At 36.3% G+C, this 27,971-nt stretch overlaps 1 protein-coding gene across 1 annotated transcript; it reads left to right on the forward strand.

Moving 5' to 3' along the window:
* The first annotated feature begins 1,065 nt into the window (after nt 1-1,065).
* Nucleotides 1,066-27,929, forward strand: ikbkb (inhibitor of nuclear factor kappa B kinase subunit beta). Its single transcript, XM_042761584.1, is given in 23 exon segments — nt 1,066-1,272; nt 3,407-3,543; nt 8,441-8,535; nt 13,745-13,862; nt 15,049-15,118; nt 16,965-17,053; nt 17,177-17,266; nt 17,372-17,496; nt 18,265-18,372; nt 19,273-19,489; nt 19,569-19,763; nt 19,853-19,967; nt 21,036-21,140; nt 21,143-21,158; nt 21,228-21,379; nt 22,403-22,464; nt 22,593-22,696; nt 24,028-24,077; nt 24,154-24,253; nt 25,865-26,012; nt 26,102-26,205; nt 26,283-26,382; nt 27,288-27,929. Coding segments are annotated over 22 exon segments (2,316 nt in total). The 5' UTR covers nt 1,066-1,272; nt 3,407-3,438; the 3' UTR covers nt 27,336-27,929.
* Nucleotides 27,930-27,971: the final 42 nt, after the last annotated feature.

Raw genomic sequence — 27,971 nt, forward strand, 5'->3', positions numbered from 1 at the left:
CTTAAAATAATAGTTTTCTATTTGAATATACTTTTAAAAAATAATTTATTCTTGTGATGCAAAGCTGAGTTTTCAGCATCATTACTCCAGTCTTCAGTGTCACATGTAACATCCAGTCTATCACATGATCATTTAGAAATCATTCTAATATTCTGATTTATTATGAGTGCTGGAAACGTTCTGCTGTCTAATATATTTGATGAATAAAAGGTTAAAAAGAACTGCATTTATTCAAAATAAAAAAAAAATTCTAATAATATATATTCTAATAATATATTTTCTTTACTATCACTTTTTATCAATTTAACACATCCTTGCTGAATAAAAGTATTGATTTTATTTACTTTTTATTCATCAAAGTATCCTAAAAAAGTATCACATGTTCTGAAAAAATATTAAGCAGCAGAACTGTTTCCAACTTTGATAATGAATCATCATATTAGAATGATTTCTAAAGGATCATGTGATAATGATCCTAAAAATTCAGCTTTGCATTACAGAAATAAATGATAATTTAAAGTATAATAAATTTAAAAACAATTATTTTAAATTGTAATAATATATCACAATATTACATTTTTTTTCTGTATTTTTTGATCAAATAAATGCAGGCTTGATGAGCAGAAGAAACTTCTTTCAAAAACATTAAAAATAGTAATGTTTCCAAACTTTTGACCTGTACTGTATATATTTGAGGTTGTAGTCAGAGTTATTATCATTTACGTAAACTGAAACCATAAAAATATGACTACTTGATATAAAACAAAAAACAGAATAAAATAAAATAAAAAACTTGAACTCATTTTATTTCATCTACTTGTAAAGGCAACATTTCTCACTTTTGTTTCGTTTTAGTTGAAGTATTAAATAAACTAACTCTAAATAAACTAAAAAGATAGATAGATAGATAGATAGATAGATAGATAGATAGATAGATAGATAGATAGATAGATAGATAGATAGATAGATAGATAGATAGATAGATAGATAGATGAACTCTCTAGGGCTGTCAGTATTGTAGTATGTGTAGTATAGTAGCCTACTGAAAGTACGGATGTTTCTCGTCTGCGCTTTTACAGTATTTACGGGAAAGGCAAGTTTCAGGAAGTAGAGAAACCAACTCAAGGCTCTTCTGCTTTCAAACTCAATCCTAAAACATGTATCGACCGATTTACGAAAGAAAACAGTAGCTGTGTAGAGATCGCAGGAATAATCTCTTCTAAGACGCAGAGAGGTCTTCTGGAGAGAGTGTTTCCAGATCAAATCTGACAGGTAAAATCACTTCACATCAATGATGCTACAGTGTGTCAGAGCCAACACGAGCCGCTTTATCGCAGAGATACAGTGTATTCTGAATAAACAGCTTTAAATATCCGAACTATAGCAGCTTTTTGAAAGTTTGTTAAACTGATCTGATCTTATGTACAAAGATACTTTGTAGCCTACATGAGATCAGAAAGTAACATGAACAGAAAGTAGTTCACTTTCTCATTTTGAAGTTATACACACACTTGTTTAGCTGTTTAAATGAGGACACATAGACATATACAAAACCATAAGGACCTCGTCAGATCTAGCTCAGGTTATGGGACACATTCTAAGCATTTGCACACACATATACAGTCGTGGCCAAAAGTTTTGAGAATTACATAAATATTAGTTTTCAAAAAGTTTGCTGCTAAACTGCTTTTAGATCTTTGTTTCCAGTTGTTTCTGTGATGTACTGAAATATAATTACAAGCACTTCATACGTTTCAAAGGCTTTTATCGACAATTACATGACATTTATGCAAAGAGTCAGTATTTGCAGTGTTGGGCCCTTCTTTTTCAGGACCTCTGCAATTCGACTGGGCATGCTCTCAATCAACTTCTGGGCCAAATCCTGACTGATAGCAACCCATTCTTTCATAATAACTTCTTGGAGTTTGTCAGAATTAGTGGGTTTTTGTTTGTCCACCCGCCTCTTGAGGATTGACCACAAGTTCTCAATGGGATTAAGATCTGGGGAGTTTCCAGGCCATGGATCCAAAATTTCAACATTCTGGTCCCCGAGCCACTTAGTTATCACTTTTGCCTTATGGCACGGTGCTCCATCGTGCTGGAAAATTCATTGTTCTTCACCAAAACTGTTGTTGGGTTGTTGGAAGAAGTTGCTGTTGGAGGGTGTTTTGGTACCATTCTTTATTCATGGCTGTGTTTTTGGGCAGAATTGTGAGTGAGCCCACTCCCTTGGATGAGAAGCAACCCCACACATGAATGGTGTCAGGATGCTTTACTGTTGGCATGACACAGGACTGATGGTAGCGCTCACCTTTTCTTCTCCGGACAAGCCTTTTTCCAGATGCCCCAAACAATCGGAAAGGGGCTTCATCGGAGAATATGACTTTGCCCCAGTCCTCAGCAGTCCATTCACTATACTTTCTGCAGAAGATCAATCTGTCCCTGATGTTTTTTTTTTTTTGGAGAGAAGTGGCTTCTTTGCTGCCCTTCTTGACACCAGGCCATCTTCCAAAAGTCTTGGCCTCACTGTGTGTGCAGATGCGCTCACACCTGCCTGCTGCCATTCCTGAGCAAGCTCTGCACTGGTGGCACTCCGATCCCGCAGCTGAATCCTCTTTAGGAGACGATCCTGGCGCTTGCTGGACTTTCTTGGACGCCCTGAAGCCTTCTTTACAAGAATTGAACCTCTTTCCTTGAAGTTCTTGATGAACCTATAAATTGTTGATTTAGGTGCAATCTTAGTAGCCACAATATCCTTGCCTGTGAAGCCATTTTTATGCAACGCAATGATGGCTGCACGCGTTTCTTTGCAGGTCACCATGGTTAACAATGGAAGAACAATGATTTCTTCTTCTTCTTCTTCTTCTTCTTCTTCTTCTTCTTCTGGTGTTTAATGGCGGTTGGCAAACCATTTAACGGTTAATTGGAGTGGATTGTTGGACTGGAGAAGAACAGTGATTTCAAGCATCACCCTTCTTTTTAACATGTCAAGTCTGCCATTCTAACCCAATCAGCCTGACATAATGATCTCCAGCCTTGTGCTCGTCAACTTCTCACCTGAGTTAACAAGATGATTACTGAAATGATCTCAGCAGGTCCTTTAATGACAGCTTTTTTTTTTTTTTTTTCAAATGAAATGCAGTGGAAAGGTTTTTTTGGGATTAAGTTAATTTTCATGGCAAAGAAGGACTATGCAATTCATCTGATCACTCTTCATAACATTCTGGAGTATATGCAAATTGCTATTAAAAAAACTTAAGCAGCAACTTTTCCAATTTCCAATATTTATGTAATTCTCAAAACTTTTGGCCACGACTGTACACCTGTCCTAGTGCATATAAATATATGAGTTTTTTAACATTAGTTGTTTAGACAGACATTGTTCTGATAGTGTTCTCCTCTGCAGGGTTTGTATGAGAGTAATCGCGAGGGCCCGTCATGAGCCGTCCACCCTCCATGCAGCCGCAGATGTGTGGCCCCTGGGAACTGAAAGAGCGGCTGGGAACCGGAGGCTTCGGGAATGTCACACTCTGGCAAAATAAGGTACAGTATGGTTCCCTTTTTCATTTAAACAAAGAACCGAAAGAGCGGCTAAGATACAGAAAAGAAACGGAAGAGCATTCCACATTCATAATTCATTTGGAGTGTTAGTGTGCCTTTGGTGTGAATTGTTTTGATGATAGATTTGTTTCCTACAAGCATGCAGTTTTTGGCTTCTCAAGACAGACTGGAGTGGTGTGGATTATTGTGATGTTTTTATCAGCTGTTTGGACTCTCATTCTGATGGCACCCATTCACTGCAGAGCATCCATTGCTGAGACACTGATGCAATGCTACATTTCTACAAATCTGTTCGCATAAAAAAAACAAAAAAACATCTACATCTTGGATGGCCTGAAGGTGAGGTCATTTTCAGTACATTTTTTTTATTATACATCCTTGGAATAACATTCCTATAATGCATTCAGCTTAGCTTTACGGTTTAAACAACAATCAGCTTTTGATGTTGCTGTGATTTTAGGGCTGAATTATGGCATGATAACGTTGGTGATGTTGTGATAACAGGATTAACGTGTTGTATTTAAATTGAATCAGGCTGATTGGAGAAGACAAACATGACATTCAGCATGCGTCAGTGTGCATTTACTGTCACAAGATACATTACACTGATTTATTGTTTCCTGTTCAAATACATAGTAAAACACACATTTTCATAGAATATATGTTGCTGCAGATGAACAGTTTTCAGTGTGGAGAAATGTACGCCATAATTATATTCATTTATGATAAACGATTCACACTTTAAAATCTGTTACTTAAAGTCTAATTCAATGAAAATTTAAAATAAAGTCCAATTTTATGAAATTACTTCAGAAATATTTAACATTTAAGATCAGATTTCATCTCAAATTTGTTGATTTTTCATTTAAAATTGGTTATTATAACATTATATTATAAAATGTGTTTATGCATATATTTATAAAAGTATACATGATTGCATATATATTTGAGGTTGTAGTCAGAGTTATTATCATTTACTTAAACTGAAACCATAAAAATATGACTACTTGAAATAAAAAAAAAAAAACAGAATAAAATAAAATAAAAAGCTTGAACTCATTTTATTTCATCTACTTGCACGGCGCTTTTTTTTTTTTTTTTTTTGGTGGTCTGCTGGTAAACAGCCCACCGATGTTGTCCCGCCCCATCCTGGTTAAAGGTGTGTGAAAGTCTTAAAATAGAGGCACTTCAGATTCCCATTATTTAATCTTCAGACCACTGGGATTTTAACAATGAGATGATCTCAATTGGATAGAGGCACTTCAAGAACCGAAAGAGCGCTAGATACGAAATGAAGGGAAGAGCATTCCCCATCATAAAACCTCTGGCAGTGACTCACATGGGTTGCCGTAACGTAAAAATATATCTTGATGATGAGATTTGGTTTTCTACAAGCATGCAGTTTTTTGGCTTCTCAAGACCAGACGGAGTGTGTGGATTATTGTGATGGTTTTTTATCAGCTGTTTGGACTCTCGAATTCTGACCCCGGCACCCATTCACTGCAGAGCATAACCATTGCTGAGACACTGATGCAATGCTACATTTCTACAAATCTGTTCGCATAAAAAAAACAAAAAAACATCTACATCTTGGATGGCCTGCCTGAAGGTTGGGTCATTTTCAGTACATTTTTTTTTTATTATTACCTCCTTGAAATAACATTCCTATAATGCATTCAGCTTAGCTTTACGGTTTAAACAACAATCAGCTTTTGATGTTGCTGTGATTTTAGGGCTGAATTTATGGCATGATAACGTTGGTGATGTAATGTGATATACAGGATTAACGTGTTGTGTATTAAATTGAATCAGGCTGATTGGAGAAGACAAACATGACATTCAGCATGCGTCAGTGTGCATTTACTGTCACAAGATACATTACACTGATTTATTGTTTCTCTGTTCAAATACATAGTAAAACACACATTTTCATAGAATATATGTGGCTGCAGATGATCAGTTTCAGTGTGGAGAAATGTACGCCATAATTATATTCATTTATGATAAACGATTCACACTTTAAAATCTGTTACTTAAAGTCTAATTCAATGAAAATTTAAAATAAAGTCCAATTTTTGAAATTACTTCAGAAAATATTTAACATTTAAGATTCGGATTTCATCTCAAATTTGTTGATTTTTTCATTTAAATTGGTTATTATAACATTATATTAGAAAATGTGTTTATGCATATATTTATAAAAGTATACATGATTGCATATATATTTGAGGTTGTAGTCAGAGTTATTATCATTTACCTTAAACTGAAACCATAAAATATGACTACTTGAAATAAAAAAAAAAAAAAAACAGAATAAAATAAAATAAAAAGCCTTGAACTCATTTTATTTCATCTACTTGCACGGCGCTTTTTTTTTTTTTTTTTTTTGATCCTGTGGTTTCCATCTGGTAAACAGCCCACCCGAGTCTGTGTGAAAGTCTTACATAGAGGCTTCCTGTGGTTCCTCAACAGGTGTGTGAAATCAGATGTATTCTCTGCTTAAAATAGAGGGTTTACGTAAATTCAGATTCCATAGACTTTGGTTTATTTAATCATTATTTAAGACATTATTTAATCTTCAGACCACTGGGATTTTAACAATGAGATGATCTCAAGAAAGAGGAAATGCATCTACCTGCTGTGTCCCACTTCATGTTCAGTGTGTGCTTGTTTGTTTCATATATTCTCTCTCTCACACACACACACACACACATACACACAGGTTTACTGTGCATGATGGTCAGTAGTCTTTAAGGAATGCTCAGGTACATTAAACATTACCAGCTTTATATTTAGTGCTGTTTGTTTGGTATGTAAATCATCACTAGGATTCAGTCATGACATGAATGTTTCCTCAAATCATCGGTGTGTGTTGTTGAGGAGAGGAGTGTGCTGGTGCTTTACTAAACATGACCCTGGACCACAAAACCAGTTATAAGAGTCAGTTTTTCAAAATTGAGATTTATACATCATCTGAAAGCTGATAGGACAATATTTGTTCGAGATACAACTATTTGAAAATCTGGAATCTGAGGGTGCAAAAAAATCTAAATATTGAGAAAATCATCTTTTAAGTTGTTCAAATGAATTCTTAGCAATGCATATTACTAATCAAAAAAATAAGTTTTGATATATTTATGGTAGGAAATTTACAAAATATCTTCATGGAACATGATCATCACTTAATATCCTAATGATTTTTGGCATAAGAGAAAAATCAATAATTTTGACCCATACAATGTATTTTTGGCTATTGCTACAAATATACCCCAGAGACTTAAGACTGCTTTTGTGCTCCAGGGTCACAAATGATCAGACGCACCATTTCCAAGTTCTGGACCATAAAGCAGGTGAAAAAATCCCGGGGATGGACCTGATCCATATCTACAGGTCAGAAGATCAGGTTTTATTGTCTGTACATCCTCTCCCTCACAGACTCTCACCCTTTTATGGTCAGTAGTATTACATCAGGTCATGTTACTAATCATTAGTGCATCGGTGAAGCGGATGTTGATGACCACAGTGTGGTTTGGTGCGTCTGTGGACGCTGTGCATGTGCAAACATCTGAGACCAGCTTGAATAATCAAATGAAATCATAATAAATGAAGAGCGGAAGCAGAGGTTTGGATGTCAGTGCAGTTAACGAAAGACTGTGATGACATTGTGTTCACCAAGTGTTCACTTACTCACCTGATTGCATTGGTTTCTCTCTTTCTCCCGTTTCCGCATGATGTCACCGCTCATCATAATTCCTGTCACGAGGAGAGAAGTGAACTAAAGGAAGTGAAGTAGGAAATAGGAAAGGTGGAATTAAAGTGCCGCCTTTTTGATTTCCTCTCTGAACTTCACTTTATTCGTCACACATTCATCATCTGTTGTTTATCACACAGTTATCCTTGTAAACTCACAATAGGCTTCAAGAGTCACAGATACATAATTTCACCCTCATGAGAGTTTAAACAGTTTACAAAAATGTGTGTGTGTGTGTGTTTATATATATGGCAAAGCAAATACTAGCAAATACTAATAACTTATTCTGCGTTATATTTTCGATCCCTTAATACAACCCTATACCTAAACTTAACAAATAAAGTTAAACTTAACTAACTGTTCATATGCAGCAAATTAGGAATTCATTGAGGCAAGGGTCATAGTTAATAGTGTGTTAATAGTGAGAATTGGTCCCCAAATTAAAGTGTGACCATGTATGTGAAAAGTTCTGCTTGCAAAGTTTATTTGTGGCTCTTTCTTTGCAATAAATGACACTAATAATGACATAATAAAACTTAGAATGATAGTGATAATACATTTTATTTTCAGTGCAACTTGTTTATACTCAAAATGTTGCTCTAAATGATTTTAATAATATTAATACATTTTTAAATCATGTTTAGTTAATAATTAGTTTCAAGAAAATGCCTTAAATAAATTTTAGTATTTTTTAAATATTTTTTCCATGCATTATTTTGCTTGTTTTTGTGTATTTAATATAAGCAAGTTGCATTGTGAAAAAATTTATTAATTATTATTACTATTAAAGTGGCATTTATTGGATTGTTTTGAATTTAAGCAGGTTGCATTGTAAATATTTTTATTTTTTTTATTAATGTGTCATTTATTGCAAAGAAAGAGCCACAACAAACTTTGCAAGCAAAACGTTGGACAAAAAGCAGTTTGCTATGTTTAAACAATAGATAATTTGCTGAAAATGAAGATTTAATTTATTGTGAGATGTTCCACTTTACCATTTTTTTAAATAGTTTTCATTGAATAAATTTTCTGTTACTGTTATTTTTAACTATGAATTTGCCTTTTGTCTCTGATTTTTCCTAACATGTGCTGGTTTATCTGTATGTGTGTGTGTGTGTGTGTGTGCAGGAGAGCAGTGTTCAGATCGCTATCAAACAGTGCCGGCAGGAGCTCAGCGACAAAAATAAAGGCAGATGGAGTTTAGAGATTCAGATCATGAAAAGGTGAGTCCATATCCATATCCTGTCCAGAGTCAATTTCCTGTTTTCTGCCACCTGTAGGTCAGTACATTTCTCTCACACACACACACACACACACACACACACACACACACACAGAGAGGGATCTGAAGAGGCATTTACATGGAAGTCTGCTCAGCGTCAGAGAGGCTGGAACATGTACATTAAAAACAAACTATTACTGTTTTTGGTGCAAAGACTCTAGAAACATTTTCAGTGGACTTCCTGGTGATGAAATAATAAAAATAGAGTTTGGCGTGAACCATCAACAGTAATTCTGCTAATAACTACGCCTGTGTTTTTTGGCTGATATCATGTAGGTTTTCACGTTATAGCAGATGCTTCTTTAAAGAAAAAGCGTCATTTTCATGGTATTTTTCCATCTTTCACCCACTGAATCTTTTCTCTGTTTATCATCTTTTAATGTGCAGTACATTAAGCGACCATGCAAAGCCTTCCGTTGTTATTCGGCTATTTATATATGTTTTTATGAACCAAATCTCTGAGCAAAACAAAGAGGGATGAATTTATGACACCACAGTAGTAAAAAGTGCCCCAGTCTTGCGGCCGCAGCTTCAGTTTGCGCCGTCACAACACCTTCAGGCTCATCTTAAATTAGGAGCGAGAGCATCTCTGGTTTTCTCGGGAGGTTTTCCTCCTGTTTTGGTTTAGGGCTGAGTTTGTTGTGGCTGTTTTCTTGTCCAGTTGTTTATTGTAAACTGCTTATTGTATTAAGGCGTATTTGGGTGTGAACACATGAAAAATATTATAAAGAAATATTATCAAGTTTTTAAAGGCTCTCCAGGGTCAGTTGTATTATTGTACCATCTTTGTACGATATTTTTGAGCTTAAAGTGTTAGTTCACCCAAAAATGAAAATAAAGCCATCATTTTTCACCAAGGGGCCAGTTGCATAAATAGTGTGTTATAACTATTCTACTAGTCTTAGTAGTTTTTTCAGATTTAAATTAGACCAATGTTTTGTTTTTATCCAACTGACTTAAAAAAGGTATGACAAAAAAACAAACAAAAAAAATTATAAACCCACTGTTAAAAATCCACTTTTTTTTTTTAATTCAGTAAATGCATGATGTTTCCCAAGTCACTGAGTAATTGTGGTAAACAATCATGTTCTCAATATTGACCAAAATCATTTTGATTATATAATATTTAATATTTTTATACCAATCTGTGGGATCTTCCAGTGGAAAAAAGCACCATGGGTCACTGAATGATATTCAGACACACACAGTGGTATTCATATTGAAAGAACATCATAGCATGACCAAAGCACATGTCCAGTAAACCTTAGTAATACTACTGTGGTTTTTATAGATCTTGACTTTTGAAGAATTCTTCATCCAGCACAATCCAGAGGTGCTATATTTAACCTATGCGTTGTAAAAGAGTTAAATTGTGCACGCAAACTGTCCCCAGAGCTGTTTAAAATGCATCTGAATAGTTGAAGTGTTTCACTGAGTGTCACCGTGTGAGTGTTTCTGTGACGTTTCGGTGTGGTTGGATGGACTGTGATTGTTAACCAGGCTGCTGTGGTTGTGTGACGAGAGCGAGGGGTTGGGGGACGTGTTGATTTGCTCAGATTTATTGCAGGCTGTCCCCAGACTTGGTCTGAACCACAAACCTGGACTCAAAACACCATCTTGTGGAGCTCAGTGTATAGAGCCAAACCACAGCGATCACAAACACACAGATGTTTTTGGGAAACACACCCAGGCCAACTGAGTTTCTCTATTGCACACATTCAGTGATCATCAACCCTAAATTAGGATGATATCAGTGGTGGGTCTCAGAAATGACCTTCAGTTCATGTTTTCCAGGGGATTTGACAGTATTGGAAACGACTCAGAAATAAAACTGACGTCAAAACAGCATGCAGTTTGATTAAACTCACCAATGACCAGTGATTGTCAGAGCGTGTTAGACTCTGACGTGTCCACCGTAACCCTGTGAGCGCTCATGTAATGATAACATACCACTTGTGATGAATCTTTGCTGTCTGTGTCATAACTTTCCAACTGGATCTTTCTCAGATCGAGATTCAGAGCGCTGGTTGGGGCACCTTGAAACTGTAGTTACACTGCAAAAATGTAACTTTTTATTGGTGTTTCTGACTAGTTAAAACTAGTTCATACAAAAAGCAACACTACATAAGATATTGTAACAATTTTCAAAGAATGCATCTTTAATATGAGTGTATTTTGTCTAACTGAAACTTATTTTCAGTTTAAAGGGGTCACGAACTGAGAAATCAAATTTCCCTTGATCTTTTGACATACAGGTCAATGTACTATAAAAACATCCTGTAAGTTATAAAACTTTTATAACTTTCTCGTTAGTCTAAAAACAGCTTTTATTGAAACCAAGCTCAGAAAACGACTCGTTTTGGAATGTGCCACTTTATGACCTAATAGTGTGGCTAAGCCCCGCCTCCACAGGAGAAGATCAACGCCTTCTTCTACATCAGTGCCTGTTTAGCTCCGCCCACTGATACGTGCATGTAAAAGGAGGAGAGGAAATACTAGAAAGATGCAAACACAGGATTACTCCATCAGCAGAACCAAACAGATGACATTACAAGATTACATGATACTGTAGTGTAAGTTGTGAAAAACAGTCTTTGAATTGCCTTCCTTGTGATCCTAAAATATCTAGATCGGACGCGTGTGCTGTCCATTTCTCTTTTAGGTCATGACCCCTTTAAACAAGCAAGTGAGAGCAGATGCCAAGACAAAATGCACGCTTATTCAAGATACAATTTGATGCAGTGCTACTTATCTTGTTTTAACTAATGTTAGATATTTTAACTGGAAAACACGACAATGTTTTGCAGCGTACCTTTTTGAAATGCAGTTATCTACTCTACAGGTTTACAATATACAAACAACAACATATATTGAAGCTGTATAAAGCTGATGATACGGCAATATTGGGACAGAAATCAAAATTATGTCTTGATGCTACAATTTGTGTTTGGATATGTAGAGTTTAAAGAAATTGCCTTTAAAGGCACAATGTATGAAAGGGGCAGAATTTAAACAGCAACATGAGAGAATGTTGTCGTTTCATTGGAAGATTGAGGCTCAAAAAATGTGCACGAATGAAATGTTCCCAATAACATCAATAAGATGCATTTAGAAAACAGTTAATTTCTATTTAAAGTGCCGATATTATGCCATTTTTAAGCTTCGTAATATTGTTTTGGGAGTCTCCTACAATAGGTTTAAATGCATGCAAGGTCTTTCTCAAAATTTGCATTTATCACCTAATTTTATCACCTAAGCAGTTCTCAGATTCAGTCTTTCTAAACCCTCCTTTCCGTGAGCCTACTCTGCTCTGATTGGTCAGATGGCCCAGTCTGTTGTGATTGGTCCACCGCGTTCAGCTTGTGTCGGAAACGATACACCCATTGCCACAGTTCCGTATTTTGAACGCTTGATAGAAAATATAAACATCTATAATTTATCATATTTGCAGGTTGTGATCAGTAGAGTCAGCTAATCAGAATAAACTGGACACTGATTCATCTCTCAAGAGCAAGCGTTTTTGAATCCCGCGTTGAACTCCCCGAGATTAGAGAAACAGTCGTCAGTAAAATGACGGGAACACAAAAAAAGTATGGGTTTGTGGTGGTGCTGTTGAGTTGCAATGGGAAGCATCGTTTTAGTTTTTGATGTTCGGTTTTTTTTTTTTGTTTTGGGATGAATTTATTTTTTTTGCACTTTCAGCTTTACAAAATAGCAGATCGTTTACATTCCCTTTCACATTACACACTACCTGTGATGTGCTCTATTCAATGTACTAGAAAAGAAAAGTTTAACATGGGCATATGATGTCAAGTTTTCCTTTCTCTTTGGAGTGATACAAGTTTTTTGCAAAAACTGAAGTCTCAAACCCAAAGAGATATTCTTTATAAAAAAAACTTAAGACTCAACCACACCCTCCTAAAATGCCTTGTTCAAACACGCCCCCCATATGTCTATGTCACGATGTGGGAAGATCTGCATAACGCAGCCCAAATGTTCACGCAAAGAATAAAGGTGTAACTTTATTGCTGTTGCCGCAGGCACCATGTTGTGGAGTCGATTTGTGTTTCACTGTGAAAGCGAAAATACTTTGTTTGGCCTTCCAAAAGAGGACACAACTAGAAATCAGTGGTTAAGTTGTATTTACAACACTGTTCCAGAAAAAGTCAACCCAAATATTCAGATGTGTGCTGCGCATTTTATGGAGGACTGTTTCCTGATCCTGGGAGTAGACTACATTTCTAGCTGTTCTGACACGCAGCCTGTAAGTACGTTTACATATTTAAAGAATTTGCCACTGATGATTCAAGCGAGAGTTTTGAGCAGTGTAGAGCAGCGCTTGTTGTTTGTCATTTCTTCAATCACAAATGCAGACATGGTTTTATGTTTACGCGGCCTGATGCAACGCAACACGTAAAAAAACAGTAAAAGTCATTATAATCAGTAATTATGTCCCCACTGGATGCAACAAATGCCTCGTTTGTAATGGGTTTTATTGGTTTTATGTCGTCGCTCCGGGAGATAACATCACAGTATGTTAAGGGGTGTAACATTTCTGTCACACGCTTGAGGCATTCAGCCAATCACAACGCACTGGATAGCGGGCCAATCAGAGCACACCTCACTTTTCGGCGCGATGAGCTTTGTAAAAATTGACATGTTTCGGAAAGGTGGGGCATAAATGAGAAACAATAATGTACAGTATGTGGAAAATATTGTTTTTGAACCTTAAACCACATAAACACATTGCATTACACCAAATACAACAAAATGTTTTTTTAGCAACATCATATGACCCCTTTAAGAGACATAATAAAACACCTCTCATGCAACTCACCCGTCATTACTCCAGACTTAATATTTGTTATTACAGCAATTATGTCAATTATGTTTGCCTGTGAAGGTTAAACCGATCTGTTTATGTTCTCAGATGATAGTTTTAGTTGCAGTTGTTATGTTATGGTGCCTGGAATTCATCTGGTTTTACTCTTTGTCCTGAGCGTGTGTGTTTTATAGGAGGGCCGGCTAGCCGTCTGAATATTACAAGCACATTTTTAATAACATTATGTAAGACAGATTATGAGGTGTTTGTATGTACATTGAGTTCTCTGTTATTTGCACGTTGTGATGAAATGTCTCTGTTCTCGCAGGTTGAATCACATGAATGTGGTGGCAGCGAGAGACGTCCCAGAAGAACTCCAGAAACTGGCCATAAATGACCTGCCATTGCTGGCCATGGAGTACTGCCAGGGAGGAGACCTACGCAAGGTGTGGCGCTTGCATGGGTTTTTGGACATGAAGCATAGAATTAACATAGTATATGAATATTCTACTGTAATAATTTAGTTGTAGGGCTGCACGATTATTCAAAATAAAAAATAAATAAATAAATGCACTGCATGTTTCAGAGTGAAGCGCGGCACTGTGTTCATTAACACACGAGCAGCTCATTATCCACAGCAACTCGGTTTAGTAAATTCTGCTCCACACAAATCCTTCTCTGCATTTGGAAACACAACATGCTCCGACCATTTTCCCAAATTTGTAATGAGAAGCGCTTATCAACAAAAGAGACGCTTCAGGGGCTCCCTACGGTTTTCAGTCAAAATAAATGTTTGATTGCTTCAGTGTTTGAAAATGAAGACATTAAATCAGCCATAAATATTAGTATTGTAATTTTACAGTTGTAATGTAAAATAAATTGTTTAGTAAAATAATGCAAGAATGAACAAAATAAGAGGGATCATAAAAATTGCATGGTATTTTTTTATATAGTATAGGGATGCACAATATTATCGGAACAACATCATAAGTTAAATTTTTACCTGAATGGTGATTACTTTGAATGAAAATGTTAAAATGTTAAGGTTACAACTCCGTGTGTGTGTGTGGGGGGGGGGGTTAGCAGTGATTGATTTTATTGTAGTTATTTTCAAAGCTTTCAATATAAAAAACTCTCATTATAAAAATATGTTTAAATTGTTCATGAAGTTCTAACAAGTAAGATTTTGCCTTAAAACAAACCAAAATTAAAAACAGTTTGTTTATAATCTCTGCACAGGAGAGACTTGGTGTTGTTTTTCAAACAAAAGGAAAGATTAAATGATATTGGCATATCGGCTATCGGTAAAAATACTGTATCATGCATCCCTAATATAACACTGTACTGAATAAGCTATTTCACAGAACAGATGTTTACATAGTCCACAAGACAAAATAACAGCTGAATGTATAAAAATGACCCTTGCATGCAGCATGCAATTTTTATGATTCCTCTTATGTTGTAAATTCTGCAAAACTGTAATCACAAACAAGCACAGCAAACCTGAATTTTTTGTTTTGTTTTGTTGCACATTTTAAATTGCACTTGCAATCACGAAAATCACTTTTTTTGCAAATCGTGCAGCTCTATTCAGTTGCATGTTTTTATCAAAATAATCTCTGTTGTTTCCAGTATCTGAACCTGCTTGAGAACTGCTGTGGCATGAGAGAAGCTGCTGTACTGACACTGATTCAAGATATATGTGAGTCCACACACACCAGCCGATGGAAAACCAATGTTAATGTTATAAACACAACCAGCTGTTTAACTAAGCACAGTTTAGAGACGCTCAGTCTCAGACAAGTTGACCTTCATCACATGAGCAGGTGAACACATGAGAGCCGTCTCTGCTGAAGCTGAGTTTGTGTTGGATCCATCAGAATATAAACTGCAAATATTTGACCCAGATTTATAGCTGAATGTGCTGGAGAGTATGAATCAGACACACAAACTCACATTACTCCCATGAAGGAGTCTCAAGTTATGTTTTTAGCAAGAAAAGGGGAAACAAAACACATCGGAAAGTGTGTGGGAGCTCTACTAAATCCTATAGACTATAGTTAGTCCAGAAATGACAATTCTGTCATCATTTACCCACCCTCATATAGTTCTAAATCTGTATGACTTGATTTCATATGTGGGACACTGAAGGAAATGTTTAGCCTAATTTAACTAAATGATTCATTTAACTATCAACTTTGCTTTAGACATTTTTTCCTAGAACCCCTCAGTAGAAATAAAACAGACCCGAATGAGTCAATACAAATGCATTTTGTAGTTCATATCGAGACGTTTGATTGCAGACTTTGCTGTTTTGGCAAATCTGAGCACTGTTTAAGACATCACTGAGATGTATTTTGAAACTCTAGAAGAGAAGTGTGATTTCTGGGGTCTTTTGTTTTTAGAAGGACAAGCTCTGGGAAACAGGAACTTGGTTGCCAGATATATTCTCATTTTTAGCATTCAAACATCTCGTTTTTGTGCTCCACTAAAGATCAGTCGTACTGGTTTGAGTCCGAGAAGATGATGAGCGTGAACGAACCATGTGATGTATCAAATGACTTTTAGTCACTACAGTGTTATTATAGTAACATAAGTGCCGTTCATCTTCCAATACGAGTAGATTCGCTTTGTTTACATTCGGTCCAGAACGATCAAGCTCAAACTGGGTCTAAAGAAAGGTCATACGTGATGTTGTATACAAAAACACGTGATGTTAACGTCATTTTGTGGTCAGTCTGTGGTTTTTCATGTTTTTTCATGTTAATTAAGATTGATTTAGTTGGATTTATCATCCTGTTTTCAGTCTCCGCTCTTCAGTCAAACACTGGAAGTTGACGTGGTTCTATTAATATGGACTGCTTTTGCTGTGTGACTTTATTATTGAGACGCCTTTAGATAAATAATGTGACTTGGATTTTCACTTTGGCAGTCAGTGAGAGTGCTGGCTTTGATTTGACGAAGGAATAGTCCACCCAAAAATGTCATTTCTGTCATTTACTCACCCTTGTGTTGATCCAAATCTGTATGGTTTCATTTCTTCCACAGAACAGAAAAGTCATGGGAAAATAATTTTCCACAGAAGACATAAAGTTTTGAGTAAATTTTTGGGTGTGCTGTCCCTTTAAAAGTCAATGTCATATCTGAGTTTAATATAGAGAGTCACTATAAATGAATCACTAGTAGTTGACTTCCTAAAAAGTGTAAGTGCAGTGACACTGGTTTAACCGATGGCGTATGTTGGGGCAAGACCTTGTTTTTGCACAAAAATGACACGATTATTCATCTTTAGACAACAGTTTGAAGAAACCTTGCTTTTAAAAATTGAGTTAAACTGTTGACATTACATATCTGGACAGACATTTGAGACACACTGAGGTTTGTTACCGCAACATTAACACACACACACACACACACTGTATATTCAGGACCTGCATGAGTTGTGTGAGCAGGTTGTATTCATTATCTCATTAAAATGTAAATATAAACAGTACATGAGCATTTAAGAAGGCCATGTTTGAGTTGTTAATTAAAAAATCTCTCTCTAGCCTCAGCACTGACGTACCTCCACGGGATGAGGATTATTCACCGAGACCTCAAACCAGAAAACATCGTCCTTCAACAGGGAGAAAAACGGGTGAGTGCTAATAAAGAAACCTCCTTTATTTTGCAGTAACTGTTTTCTAAAAGCATTTAGATGGCACTATTTTTATACCTTTATTGCTAAATTAAAGATGCATTTCTGCATTTTTTCCGGTAGTTGGTTCATAAGATCATAGATCTGGGTTACGCTAAAGAGCTGGACCAGAGCAGCCTGTGCACATCGTTTGTTGGGACGCTGCAGTATTTGGTGGGTACAGCATTGGATCTGTGCAAAATGCAAGACTTCTCATTGTCTCAGACTCTCTTCTATACTTATATAAAGTACTTCCGGTCTCTGTTTTCTCTCGTTAAGGCCCCTGAGCTGTTAGAACAGCAGAAGTATACAGTGGCGGTGGATTACTGGAGTTTCGGGACGCTGGTGTTCGAGTGCATCACGGGATTCAGGCCTTTTCTACCAACCTGGCAACCCGTGCAATGGTGTTTATTCCCTCAGCTCTCCCTGAATTTTACATTTGATTTGAAGTTTCTTGATTAGATTGGTGTTTCTCAACATTTTTCACTCCAAAGGCTCCTCGGTGTCCACAAAGTTCACCACATGTAGGCTAATAATAGATTTAATTTGGTACATCTGCTGAAAGTATTATGTAAACCTCTTTGAATCTTCGGAAACTCCTCTAATTTCTATACATGAAGTTACAGCATTCCAGACATTTTAAGAGCCGAATGTTTCTGGTTTTAAAGCTTGGAGTATCTAGTAAAATTCTTTACAAAATATTCCTTTCTTATTAATTCCTGTGACTTTTCCAGGTCTATAAATCACACTCTTAAAACAAGCCTTGCTCATATATCCCAGTTTTCCAAGACTGTGGGAATCCAGGTTCTTTAAAGAAAGCTTAAAAATAAAATTGACCTGGAAATATAGAGTTTTAGAGCATCTGGCTTCTTATCCTGCTAACTAAATAAAACGGGCTGATAAGGAAGGTTAACTGTAGCTAGTTTGACATCCAGATGTGAGGAAATGACACTATTTCTAAATTATTTTTCATAAGTTATGACCTGACGGCTTGAGCCAGAGTTCTTATGATCCATGCAGAAAAAAAACCCTTCATGAAACTCTATTGTTCTAATATTTTAGTTTGTTATTCCAGAGATTTCTGCTCTGTGATTGGCTGTGCTCCAGTATCCGTAGCCTCTGAGATCGTGGAAAGATGAAGGGTGTGTGGTTCTCTTTCTCTTTCTCCTCAGGCACAGCAAGCTGCTGCAGAAGAGAGTGGATGATATTGTGGTTTATGAGGATCTGACGGGAGAAGTTCGCTTCTCCAAACACCTCCCGAACCCTCACAACCTCAACAAGTGAGTCCTGCGGCCACATGAACCAGATGATCTGTTACTAAGAATGAGGTTTTCTTTGGTTTTAAACGATACTCTCAATTCTGTTGATTTTATCCATCAGTATTTTGGATCATGATCTGGCTGTGATATTATTGATTAATTTAATCTTTCCCCTTCCACTTGATAACAACAAGAAGATAAATATCATAGTTTAATGAATTTCAAATCAGTAACATTTATTAACAAATAAGTAAACAGAATCTTTTTATAGTGATTAATACAACACCGATTACTTCAAAGCAGCTGATGGTGATAAATAAGAAAAATGTTGCAATGTTTTTCAATTTCAGAAAATCATTTTCATAATTTTTTTATTTTTTTTTACTATTAGTATTTTTATAATAATTTTATGAAGCAGGTTTACAGTAGATGATGCTTAAAAAAGTTCAAGTTAAATTATTCAGCGACTTCGACAGTTTGAAGTACAACTATATCAATATTTTTTTACGAAATATTAAGTGTCATTGATGTACTATTATAGTTTGTTAATTTTTATTTTTGTTTTCACTTTAACTTCAGTCAGTTTTAGCAATTTTGTTATTTTTTATTTAATAGATATTTTTTAATTTTATTATAATTTTTTATTTGGTTTGAGTTATTTTATTACTTCAAGTTAAATTAAACACAAATGAGAAATATTGCCTCGGCAACTAGCTGAAATAAAATAAGGTTAGGTTTTTTATATTTACTTTTTAATAATTATTATTATTTTTAAATATTCTATTTAATTTTAGGTAACGTTTATTTTGTTTCAAGTATTTTATGGTTTTAGTTTTAGTCAGTGCTAATAATAACCCAGATATTAATATATATATTCATCACAACAATGTAGCCGGTGTGGTTAATCTAACTGTGTTTCAGACTGTTAGCGAGTGAACTGGAGAGCTGGCTACAAATGATGCTGAGATGGTCACCTAAAGAGCGAGGCAAAGATTTAATACAGCGGAGCAAAGACAGTCAGGACGGGGTCAAAGACTCGGAAGAGGACGGTAAAGAGAGCAGTTCAGAGACCGGCAAAGACTCTCCGAAAGCTTCCTGTTTCTGCTTCGATGAATTAAGCCGCATTCTGAATCTGAAGGTAGCTGAAGCTCTCGTCAGTGGAGCGATCGCAGTGTGGCGTGTAAACGTGTCTGATGCCACCGTCTCTGTCTCCTCAGCTGGTCCATGTGCTCAACATGACCTCTGCTGAAATATTCACCTACTCGGTGCAGCCGCAGGAGGACGTGGCATCCCTGCAGGAGCGGATCGCGCAGGACGCTCGCATTCCTCCGGCCAATCAGGAGCTGCTGCTGGAGGCGGGGCTTGCGCTCGAGCCGCACAACAGCGTCACGCAGTGTGCAATCGATTATAGCGTGCGTTTGGTGCAACGGCAACTTTTTGAATTCAAGTTTATTTTATTGACTCAGTGTTAACATCATCCTGATTGTTCTGTGTTGTTTAGATGATGGACAGTCGGCGGGCAGATGAGCCGCTGGTTTTCCTGTTTGACCGTTCGTGCTACAGCTACGAGCCTCAGTTTACGCCACGCGTCCTGCCTGAGAACATCCGATTCGTCCGTGAGTTACCGTCTAACTGCAAGATGTAAACTCTGAAGGAAAAACTCAGATTGTGAGATATGAACTCAGAAAGGGGAGAAAGTCAGTCAGAATTCAGAGCGAGTCAGAGTTTATATTTCACAATTCCAACTTTTTTTCGTCGGAATCGGACGTTTATTTCACACAATTCCTTAAAAAAAAAGAAAAAAAAAGTAAAAATTAGAATTGTGATTTCTTAAAAAAAATATATATATATATATATATTCTGTAATGGAAACAGGCTTCCATTAGATGATAATAATAATAATAATAATAAAATGAAATAAAGTAAATAATTTAAAATATAAATAAAACAATAAAATATTTTCAGATTAAAATGTAAAAATATCTGTTAACACACACTACCAGTCAAAATTATTTAAACAGTAAGATTTTGTATGTTTTTGTTCACCAAGCCTGCATTTATTTGATCCGAAATACAGCATAAGTAGTTATATTGTGAAATATTTTTACTATTTAAAATAACTGCTTTCTATGTGAATACATTGTAAAATGTAATTTATTCCTATGATTTCAAAGCTGAATTTTCAGCATCATTCCTCCAGTCTTCAGTGTCACATGATCTTCAGAAATCAAGCATTTATTAAAACTTCTGACTGGTAGCGTATGTTTGAAAATAATTATGAAGTCTTTAAGTTTATAAACATTTGGCATAGTTTCGTAAACCCCAAAGCAAATACAAAAATCTGAATTGCTGTTTGAAAACATAAATGCTGTTTGACTTCCTCTCTTCTCTGTGACAAGCCTGTCTGAAACAAAGCAGCACAACCGGTTTTGTTTACGGGGAAATCGTATTGTTTCTCACAGGTGAATTTTCATTTTCATTCAGCTGGTCTCCTACACTCATTCCCACTCGTCCATGTTAGGTTTTTGTTTACATGACAGTGCACATGCACATTTAACCGGTTGGTGGAAAACAAGCATCTGAACAGTTCCCAATCGATTATCTAAAATCATCCAAGGCATTTTAAAGCACCCACAATAACATGCACAGTAGGGTCCTAAACTGACCTGTGTTTTGTGGTGTAGAGAACGAGCACAAGCGCTTGCTGCCCTACAGCTCCCAGAGACGCACGTGGGGTCAAGCGTGGCACACCATCCGCGCGCTGAGGGAGGACTGGCAGAGACTGCAGCGCAACAGAAAGTGGCCATGTAAGACGAGAAGCGCTCCGTACGAGCTAACGCTGAGGCTGTGAGTGACCCGTTCTCTCTCTGTTCCAGCATGAGTCTCCTCAGACACAACGGCACGCTGTCAAAGCAGAAGAATGAGATGGTGTCCATGCACCAGAGGTTAAAAGCCACGCTGGAGTTCTTCAGCACCAGTCTGCACATCGACATCGACAAATACCAGGAGCAGAGAGCGACGGGCATCGGTACCACACACGGCAGAATCAAATACTAGTGTACTGATAAGGGCATACTGTGCAGTGTGTACTGTAAACTGCTGTATAGTAGTGTATAACAGTATGTGAGACAGTATTATAAAGACCTCATTATGTTGCTTGTTTAATTCAGTGAGGGGCGTCGTATTGTTGTCTTAGAAATTAAAAGGCTTATTTAGTCATTGAATCTAAATTTATGTAAAAATATATTAACTTCTAATCAAATAATTAGCAAGGTAGATATAAAAAGCACTTGATTATCAGTTATTAATTTAAATCAGTTATTTATTGTTGTTATAAAAAGCCAATTATATCCTTTCCGATTAATGTATTATTATTATTAAGAATAAGCAAACATACCTTTCCAAATTATAAATTTTATTTATTATTATTATTATTAAAAAAAATAAGCATTTGACATTCTTTCCAAATAATTATTATTAAAAAATAAGCACTTGATATCCTTTCCAAATTATTATTTTTATTTATTCATTATTAGTATTATTTCAAAAATAAGCCCTTGGCATTCTTTTCAAATAATAATAATAACGATTATTATTATTATTTCAAAAATAAGCACTTGATCTCCTTTCCAAATAAATGTATTTATTATTTTAAAAAATAAGCACTTGATATCCTTTGCAAATGATTTTTTTTTTCATTTTATCTATTTATTATGATTATTATTTTTAAAAAACGTAGAATCCTTTCCAAATCATCTATTATTATTAATATTGTTATTATTATAAAATAAGCACTTAACATCCTGTCCTATTAATTTGTCACACTGGGAATAGAGGCTCAGGTTGAGCACAGTGCATTGTGGGATATAGCAGTAGTAGATCATGTTTTTTTTTCCAGATTCCATGCAACAAATATCTGCATGCTTAGTTTGCATACACAGTGATATTTCACACATAAACAAACACACAGGTGCTCAGTTCTGTTTAGCATTACTTTCAGAACACTAAGTGTTGATTTGATCATGTTGTGTGTTGTTTACATGTTTTCCAGCTTCTGAAAAATTATTGAGTGTCTGGAGAGAAATGGAGCAAACCGCCCTGGACTGCGGACAGGTGAGAGGAGGGTGTGTGTGATTTCATACTTGTCAGTTGTCACAGAGATCATAGCTAATGTTTATGCTGTTGTAACCATATGTTTTAGTGTTGTGATGTGTGTGTGTGTGTGTGTGTGTGTGTGTCAGACAGAAGACGTGAATAAGCTGGAGGAGGAGATGATGACCCTTCAGACTGATATTGTGGACCTACAGAGACAGCCGTGGAGGAGTGGAGAGGCTTTAGAGACGCTGTAAGTCAATACACACACACTCATACTAATATATATATATATAGAGAGAGAGAGAGAGAGAGAGAGAGAGAGAGAGAGAGAGAGAGAGAGAGATACATACTGATATAAATATCATTTGTCACTCAATGCTCACAGTTATATCTTAGTAAGAAGATATTTAAATGCTTTGTATGATGATCAAAATGTATAATGCAGTTCAATAAATAAATAAATGTTCTTTGAAAGCCTGAAGATCAGATTTGAGACTCACTGATCTTTCTAAAAAAAAAAAAAAATGTATGGATAAACCTAAGATGCTTCAGTCCAGTAAGTGTTCATCTTAAAATATTACTAACAATATCAGAGTCATTCTTACGTTTACTTTATAAAAACTGTAAAGATTAGAAAGCAAAAAGCACGAGCTGAAGGTGGACGTTTGTACAATTACACTAAAAGACTTTGTACTTGATAAAAAAAAAGTCTTAAAGATGACAGAAGGCTTGGACTAATTTGAGTGTGACAGTTTTATTAGTTTTGATCAAACTGATCCTTTAGAGACCTCTCAAATATGATACAGTAGGATTTATATTAAAGGACGAGTTCACGTCCAGAATAAAAATTTCCTGATAATTTCCTCGCCCCAATGTCGTCCAAGAAGTTCATGTCTTTCTGTCTTCAGTTGCAAAGAAATGAAAGTTTTGATGAAAACATTCCAGGGTTTTTCTCCATATAATTGTCTTCAATAGAGATCAACGGGTTGAAGGTCCAAAGTGCAGCTTCAAAGAGCTCTACATGAACCCAGCCGAGGAACAAGAGTCTCATCTTGAGAAACATTCAGTCCTTTTCATAAAAAAATAAACATTTATATACGTTTTAACCACTAATGCTCGTCTTGCACAAGCTTACGTAGATTACGTCATGTGTGACGCAACGAGAAGCTAGTGATTAAAAGTATATAAATGTTTATTTTTTAAGAAAGTGATGTATGGTTTCTCTATATAAGAGCCTTATTCCTCGGCTGGGTTCGTGTAGAGCTCTTTGAAGCTGCACTTTGGACCTTTAACCCGATGATCTCCATTAAAGACAATTATATGGAGAAAAATCCTGGAATGTTTTCCTCAAAACCTTCATTTCTTTGCGACTGAAAGACGTGAACTTCTTGGACGACATGGGGGTGAGGAAATTATGGAATTATCACTTTTCATTCTGGAAGTGAACTAACCCTTTAAACTCCTGAATATCTGTAAAAGATTCCTGAGCCTCTGTGGTCTGACACCACATAAACCTGACTTGGTCTCCCAGCAGACTGATGTAAGTTACCTGCTCAGACTCACCTGTGTTGTGTTTTGCAGTGAGGTGAAGGCCATGGAGCTCTTCCGTAAACTGAGAGAGAAACCCAGAGGTAAGACACGCTCTCAACATCCTCAAGACGACGCGCCGATCCGTCACCGGATCTGAAAGTCTCTTTATGTCTCCAGAGCTGCGCAGTATGGGCGACTGTCAGGAAGTGATCAAGCTGGTGGTTCAGGCCGTGCAGTTCTACGAGAGGAAGCTGCGGGACTTCTACACACACCTGAGGTCGGCTCCTGTGTGATTTTTAACAGATAGACACCTGTTTTTGAGGGATTGGTGTTGTATTAGAGGCTTGTTGATGTATGTTTTAGGTTTGATGGTTGGTTTTTGGTTGATTTAGGGACCGTCTCTAAAGTTACATATGACATTGGTATACACATTTCTAACTTTAATAGCATTTGAAGAGAATGACTTGCAGTCATAAACCCAGCGTTAAAGTGTTAATCTAAGTGTCAGCTATAATGCACACCTTTTAGCTGTTTCATATTTCTTAAAATAATCTGTCAAATCATATGATGAACACTTTACAGTTGGTTTTATGACTAAATGATTCTCTTCAAATGTTACTGAGCTTTATATCATGGCATATTTTGCGAATGAGCCCACTTACAGTAGTGAAAATAGCAATTTTACAGAAGATTTGACAGTTGATATAAATAAATATCAATAATCTAAAAGGTGTGCATTATAGCTGACACTTAGATAAACACTTCACAGTTGATTGTGTGACTGTGAGTCATTTTCTTCAGATGCTATTGAAGTCAGAAACATTTTTACCAATGTTGTATGTTACTTTAGAGACGGTCCCTAAATTTGCGAATATCGAATTTCTAACATCAAACCAACTTCTTTTTCAAACCTTGCTGTCTACATAGGAAGCTTCCTTCTAAGGCAGCAGTCTAACTAGTATTGAATCTCAAGGGTGACGGAGTAAATGTCTGTGTGTTGCTAAACTAACAAAATACCCCAAATATTATAGTACACAAATACAGGATAAATTATCTCTGAATTATCCTCACAGTGAATGACACATTTGATATTTGGCATTTAAAGAAATGAAGTAATACTTAATTTTCCCACGTTTTGAAGACCTTAATGCGGGAGAAGTTAGTAGTGATTAAGTAGAAGTAGTAATGTTGTGAAAAGCCAATCAGAGACGTTTAAGATTGCATTAGTCAGAATCCACTCCAAAACACTCGCGAATCTTTCATAACAATCAATAAAAAATATAAACACGATCTAATAAGACATTCATTGTGCTGTGTAGACTGCTTTTTTTTAATTACATAGGGAGTGAATTTTAATTGACTATGAGTCGTACAATAGCAATGGATGGACAAGAAAAAAACTGAAAAAGAAAAATAAACCTGGCACTTTTTCTATTACGAGTAATGTGTTTATTATTCATTTTATGAATAAATTTTCATTAGACCTTTTTAAAGCCATGTTTACTTAACTGAAAAATATTTGAAGGATGCATACTGTTTTAATGTATTTTTTTACTTAAAATTATACTTTAATAATTAACTTATGAACTGAATAATGACACTATCGTCTTCTGTAGAGCTGCTTTACAGCTGAAATTCCTGTATTGTATAAAGCACTTTATGACTTAATATTTTTTAGTTTTTAAATAATTAGTACCAAATCTATTCATTTTGTGACTTGATGCATTGAAAATAAACTAATTAGTATGGAACCTGTACCGTTAACTTGATAATTTTTCTGTTTTCTTTATATTTTCGTTGCTTTATCCTGTATACTATTAAGGAATGACCTGTTCAGTGATCATACTAATTCATTTAAATGTATAATGATGTGCATGTGTGTGTGCAGTAAGACGATGGTGTGCCGTCAGAGAGTCCTGGAGCTGCTGCCGCGTGTGGAGGGGATGGTGAGCGCGATGGCTCGCAGCGAGAAACAGCTGCAGCACCTGCAGGAGAAGAGACAGAAGGAGCTGTGGAACCTGCTCAAAGTGGCCTGCGTATGCATACTACTCATACTACTTCTGCAGTATGCATGTGTGCACTTGCACGATGCTGTGTGCTTGACTTGAGCGTGTGTGTGTTTTAGAGTAAGGTTCGTAGTCCAGTGAGTGGCAGTCCAGACGGAGGACGGACCCCACCGGCCCCTGCGCACCCGCTGATGTCCCACAGAACGTCAGACGTACCGCAGACGTGAGTCTAGTGCATGAGACGCTTTGCATTCATTTGCATGTTTGCATCATGAGTGTTTCTCTCTCGTGTGTGTTCAGAGACGAGTCTCAGCTTGTGATTGAGGAGAGCAAGATGTTTGAGAGCCGCCTGCAGAGTTTAGTGCAAGACACCATTCAGGAAACAGAGACCAGCATGCAGGTAACTCATCTGAGAAATACAACTATTTGGACTCGTTTTGTAGAGTTTCTACTAAATTTCAAATTCAGCAAAATGCCAAAAATTTTAATTTGCTTAAAATCTGCTCATTCTAAGGCCATCCAAAATGTAGATGAGTTTGTTTCTTCATCAGATTTGGAGAAATGTAGCATTGCATCAGTGTCTCAGCAATGGATGTGAATGGGTGCCGTCAGAATAACAGTTCAAACAGCTGATAAAAACATCACAATAATCCACAGCACTCCAGTCCATCAGTTAACATCTGGAGAAGACAAAAACTATGTGTTTGTAATAAAAAAAAAATAATAATAATGAGACTTTTTTAACTAAACCATTGCTTCTGTTGCTGAAATACGAGTCCTCTATCCATAATATTGTTTTCTCCAGTGAAAAAGTGTTCTGGTCTGAATCAGGAGAGAAATCTGCACAGATCAAGCACCGTTTACAAGCCAAAACAGCTCTAAACAAACGTGTGTGTGGATTTTGATGAGAGAGGACAAAATGAGAAGGACTTTTTCACTGAAGGAAGCGTTATTATTGAATATTTGGCTCATATTTTAGTCAGAAGCAACAGTTAAAACACCTTAAGGATGGATTTGTTTCTTACAAACATGAAGCTTACAGCTTCTCAAGACAGTAACTGCTGGACTGGAGTGCTGTGGATTACTTGTGGATTATTGTGATGTTTTTATCAGCTGTTTAGACTCTCATTCTTACGGCACCCATTCACATCCATTGCTGAGACACTGATGCAATGCTACATTTCTCCAAACCTGATGAAGAAACAAACTCTTTGAGAATAATTCATGCCTCTTTGAAAACATGTCCCTAAAACAGACAGACCAGAGATTATATTCATCACTGACATTCATCTCTTTCTCTTTTAGATACTGAGAGAGTGGAAGTGGTTGAACGGAGGGCAGGATTTGGCTTGAGGTCACAGGTTACCAAAGAGTCAAACCAGAGTCTGTCAGGGTCAGACTGTTACCTCAGAAGCGAACACACATGATGCTGTACTGCCAGCAACTGGAGGAAACACGTTACTGCAGGCAGTGTGTGCTGACAGTTCATTCCGTGAAATCATTTCTTACCTGCAAGAGCTTATAAACCCTTACATAGTCTTTTAATCCATTTATGTTGACAATTTTCCAGCCTTTCTGATGTTTTCTATGCAAATGCACATTTAATTGTGTATAAATGTTGTTGGCTCCATGACAAATGGCTTGTGCTGTTCCTCATTTGTAAGTCGCTTTGGATAAAAGCATCTGCTTATTGAATAAATGAAAATATAAATCCATCCTAGTTAGACCAAGTGTCTGATCACTCAGTAGGTGTCACTGATGTGTAAACATGGACATTTTATTCGTTTTCATCCTTCATGGTGCTATGAAGATTTCATGACAAAAGGTAAACGTATCCAGATCATACACACGAGGATGTGAACCTATGAAATATGTAAAGTACAGCTTCAGTCAGGGAAATTATTTTTATATGCTGAGAATAAAATAGCACATTTTTCACAAAAAAAATAATAAAATGTTGTTTCCAAGTATTTTGTGTGTTCTTGTTTT

The sequence above is a fragment of the Cyprinus carpio genome, chromosome A8 (assembly GCF_018340385.1).
Source record: "Cyprinus carpio isolate SPL01 chromosome A8, ASM1834038v1, whole genome shotgun sequence".
Lineage (NCBI taxonomy): Eukaryota > Metazoa > Chordata > Actinopteri > Cypriniformes > Cyprinidae > Cyprinus > Cyprinus carpio.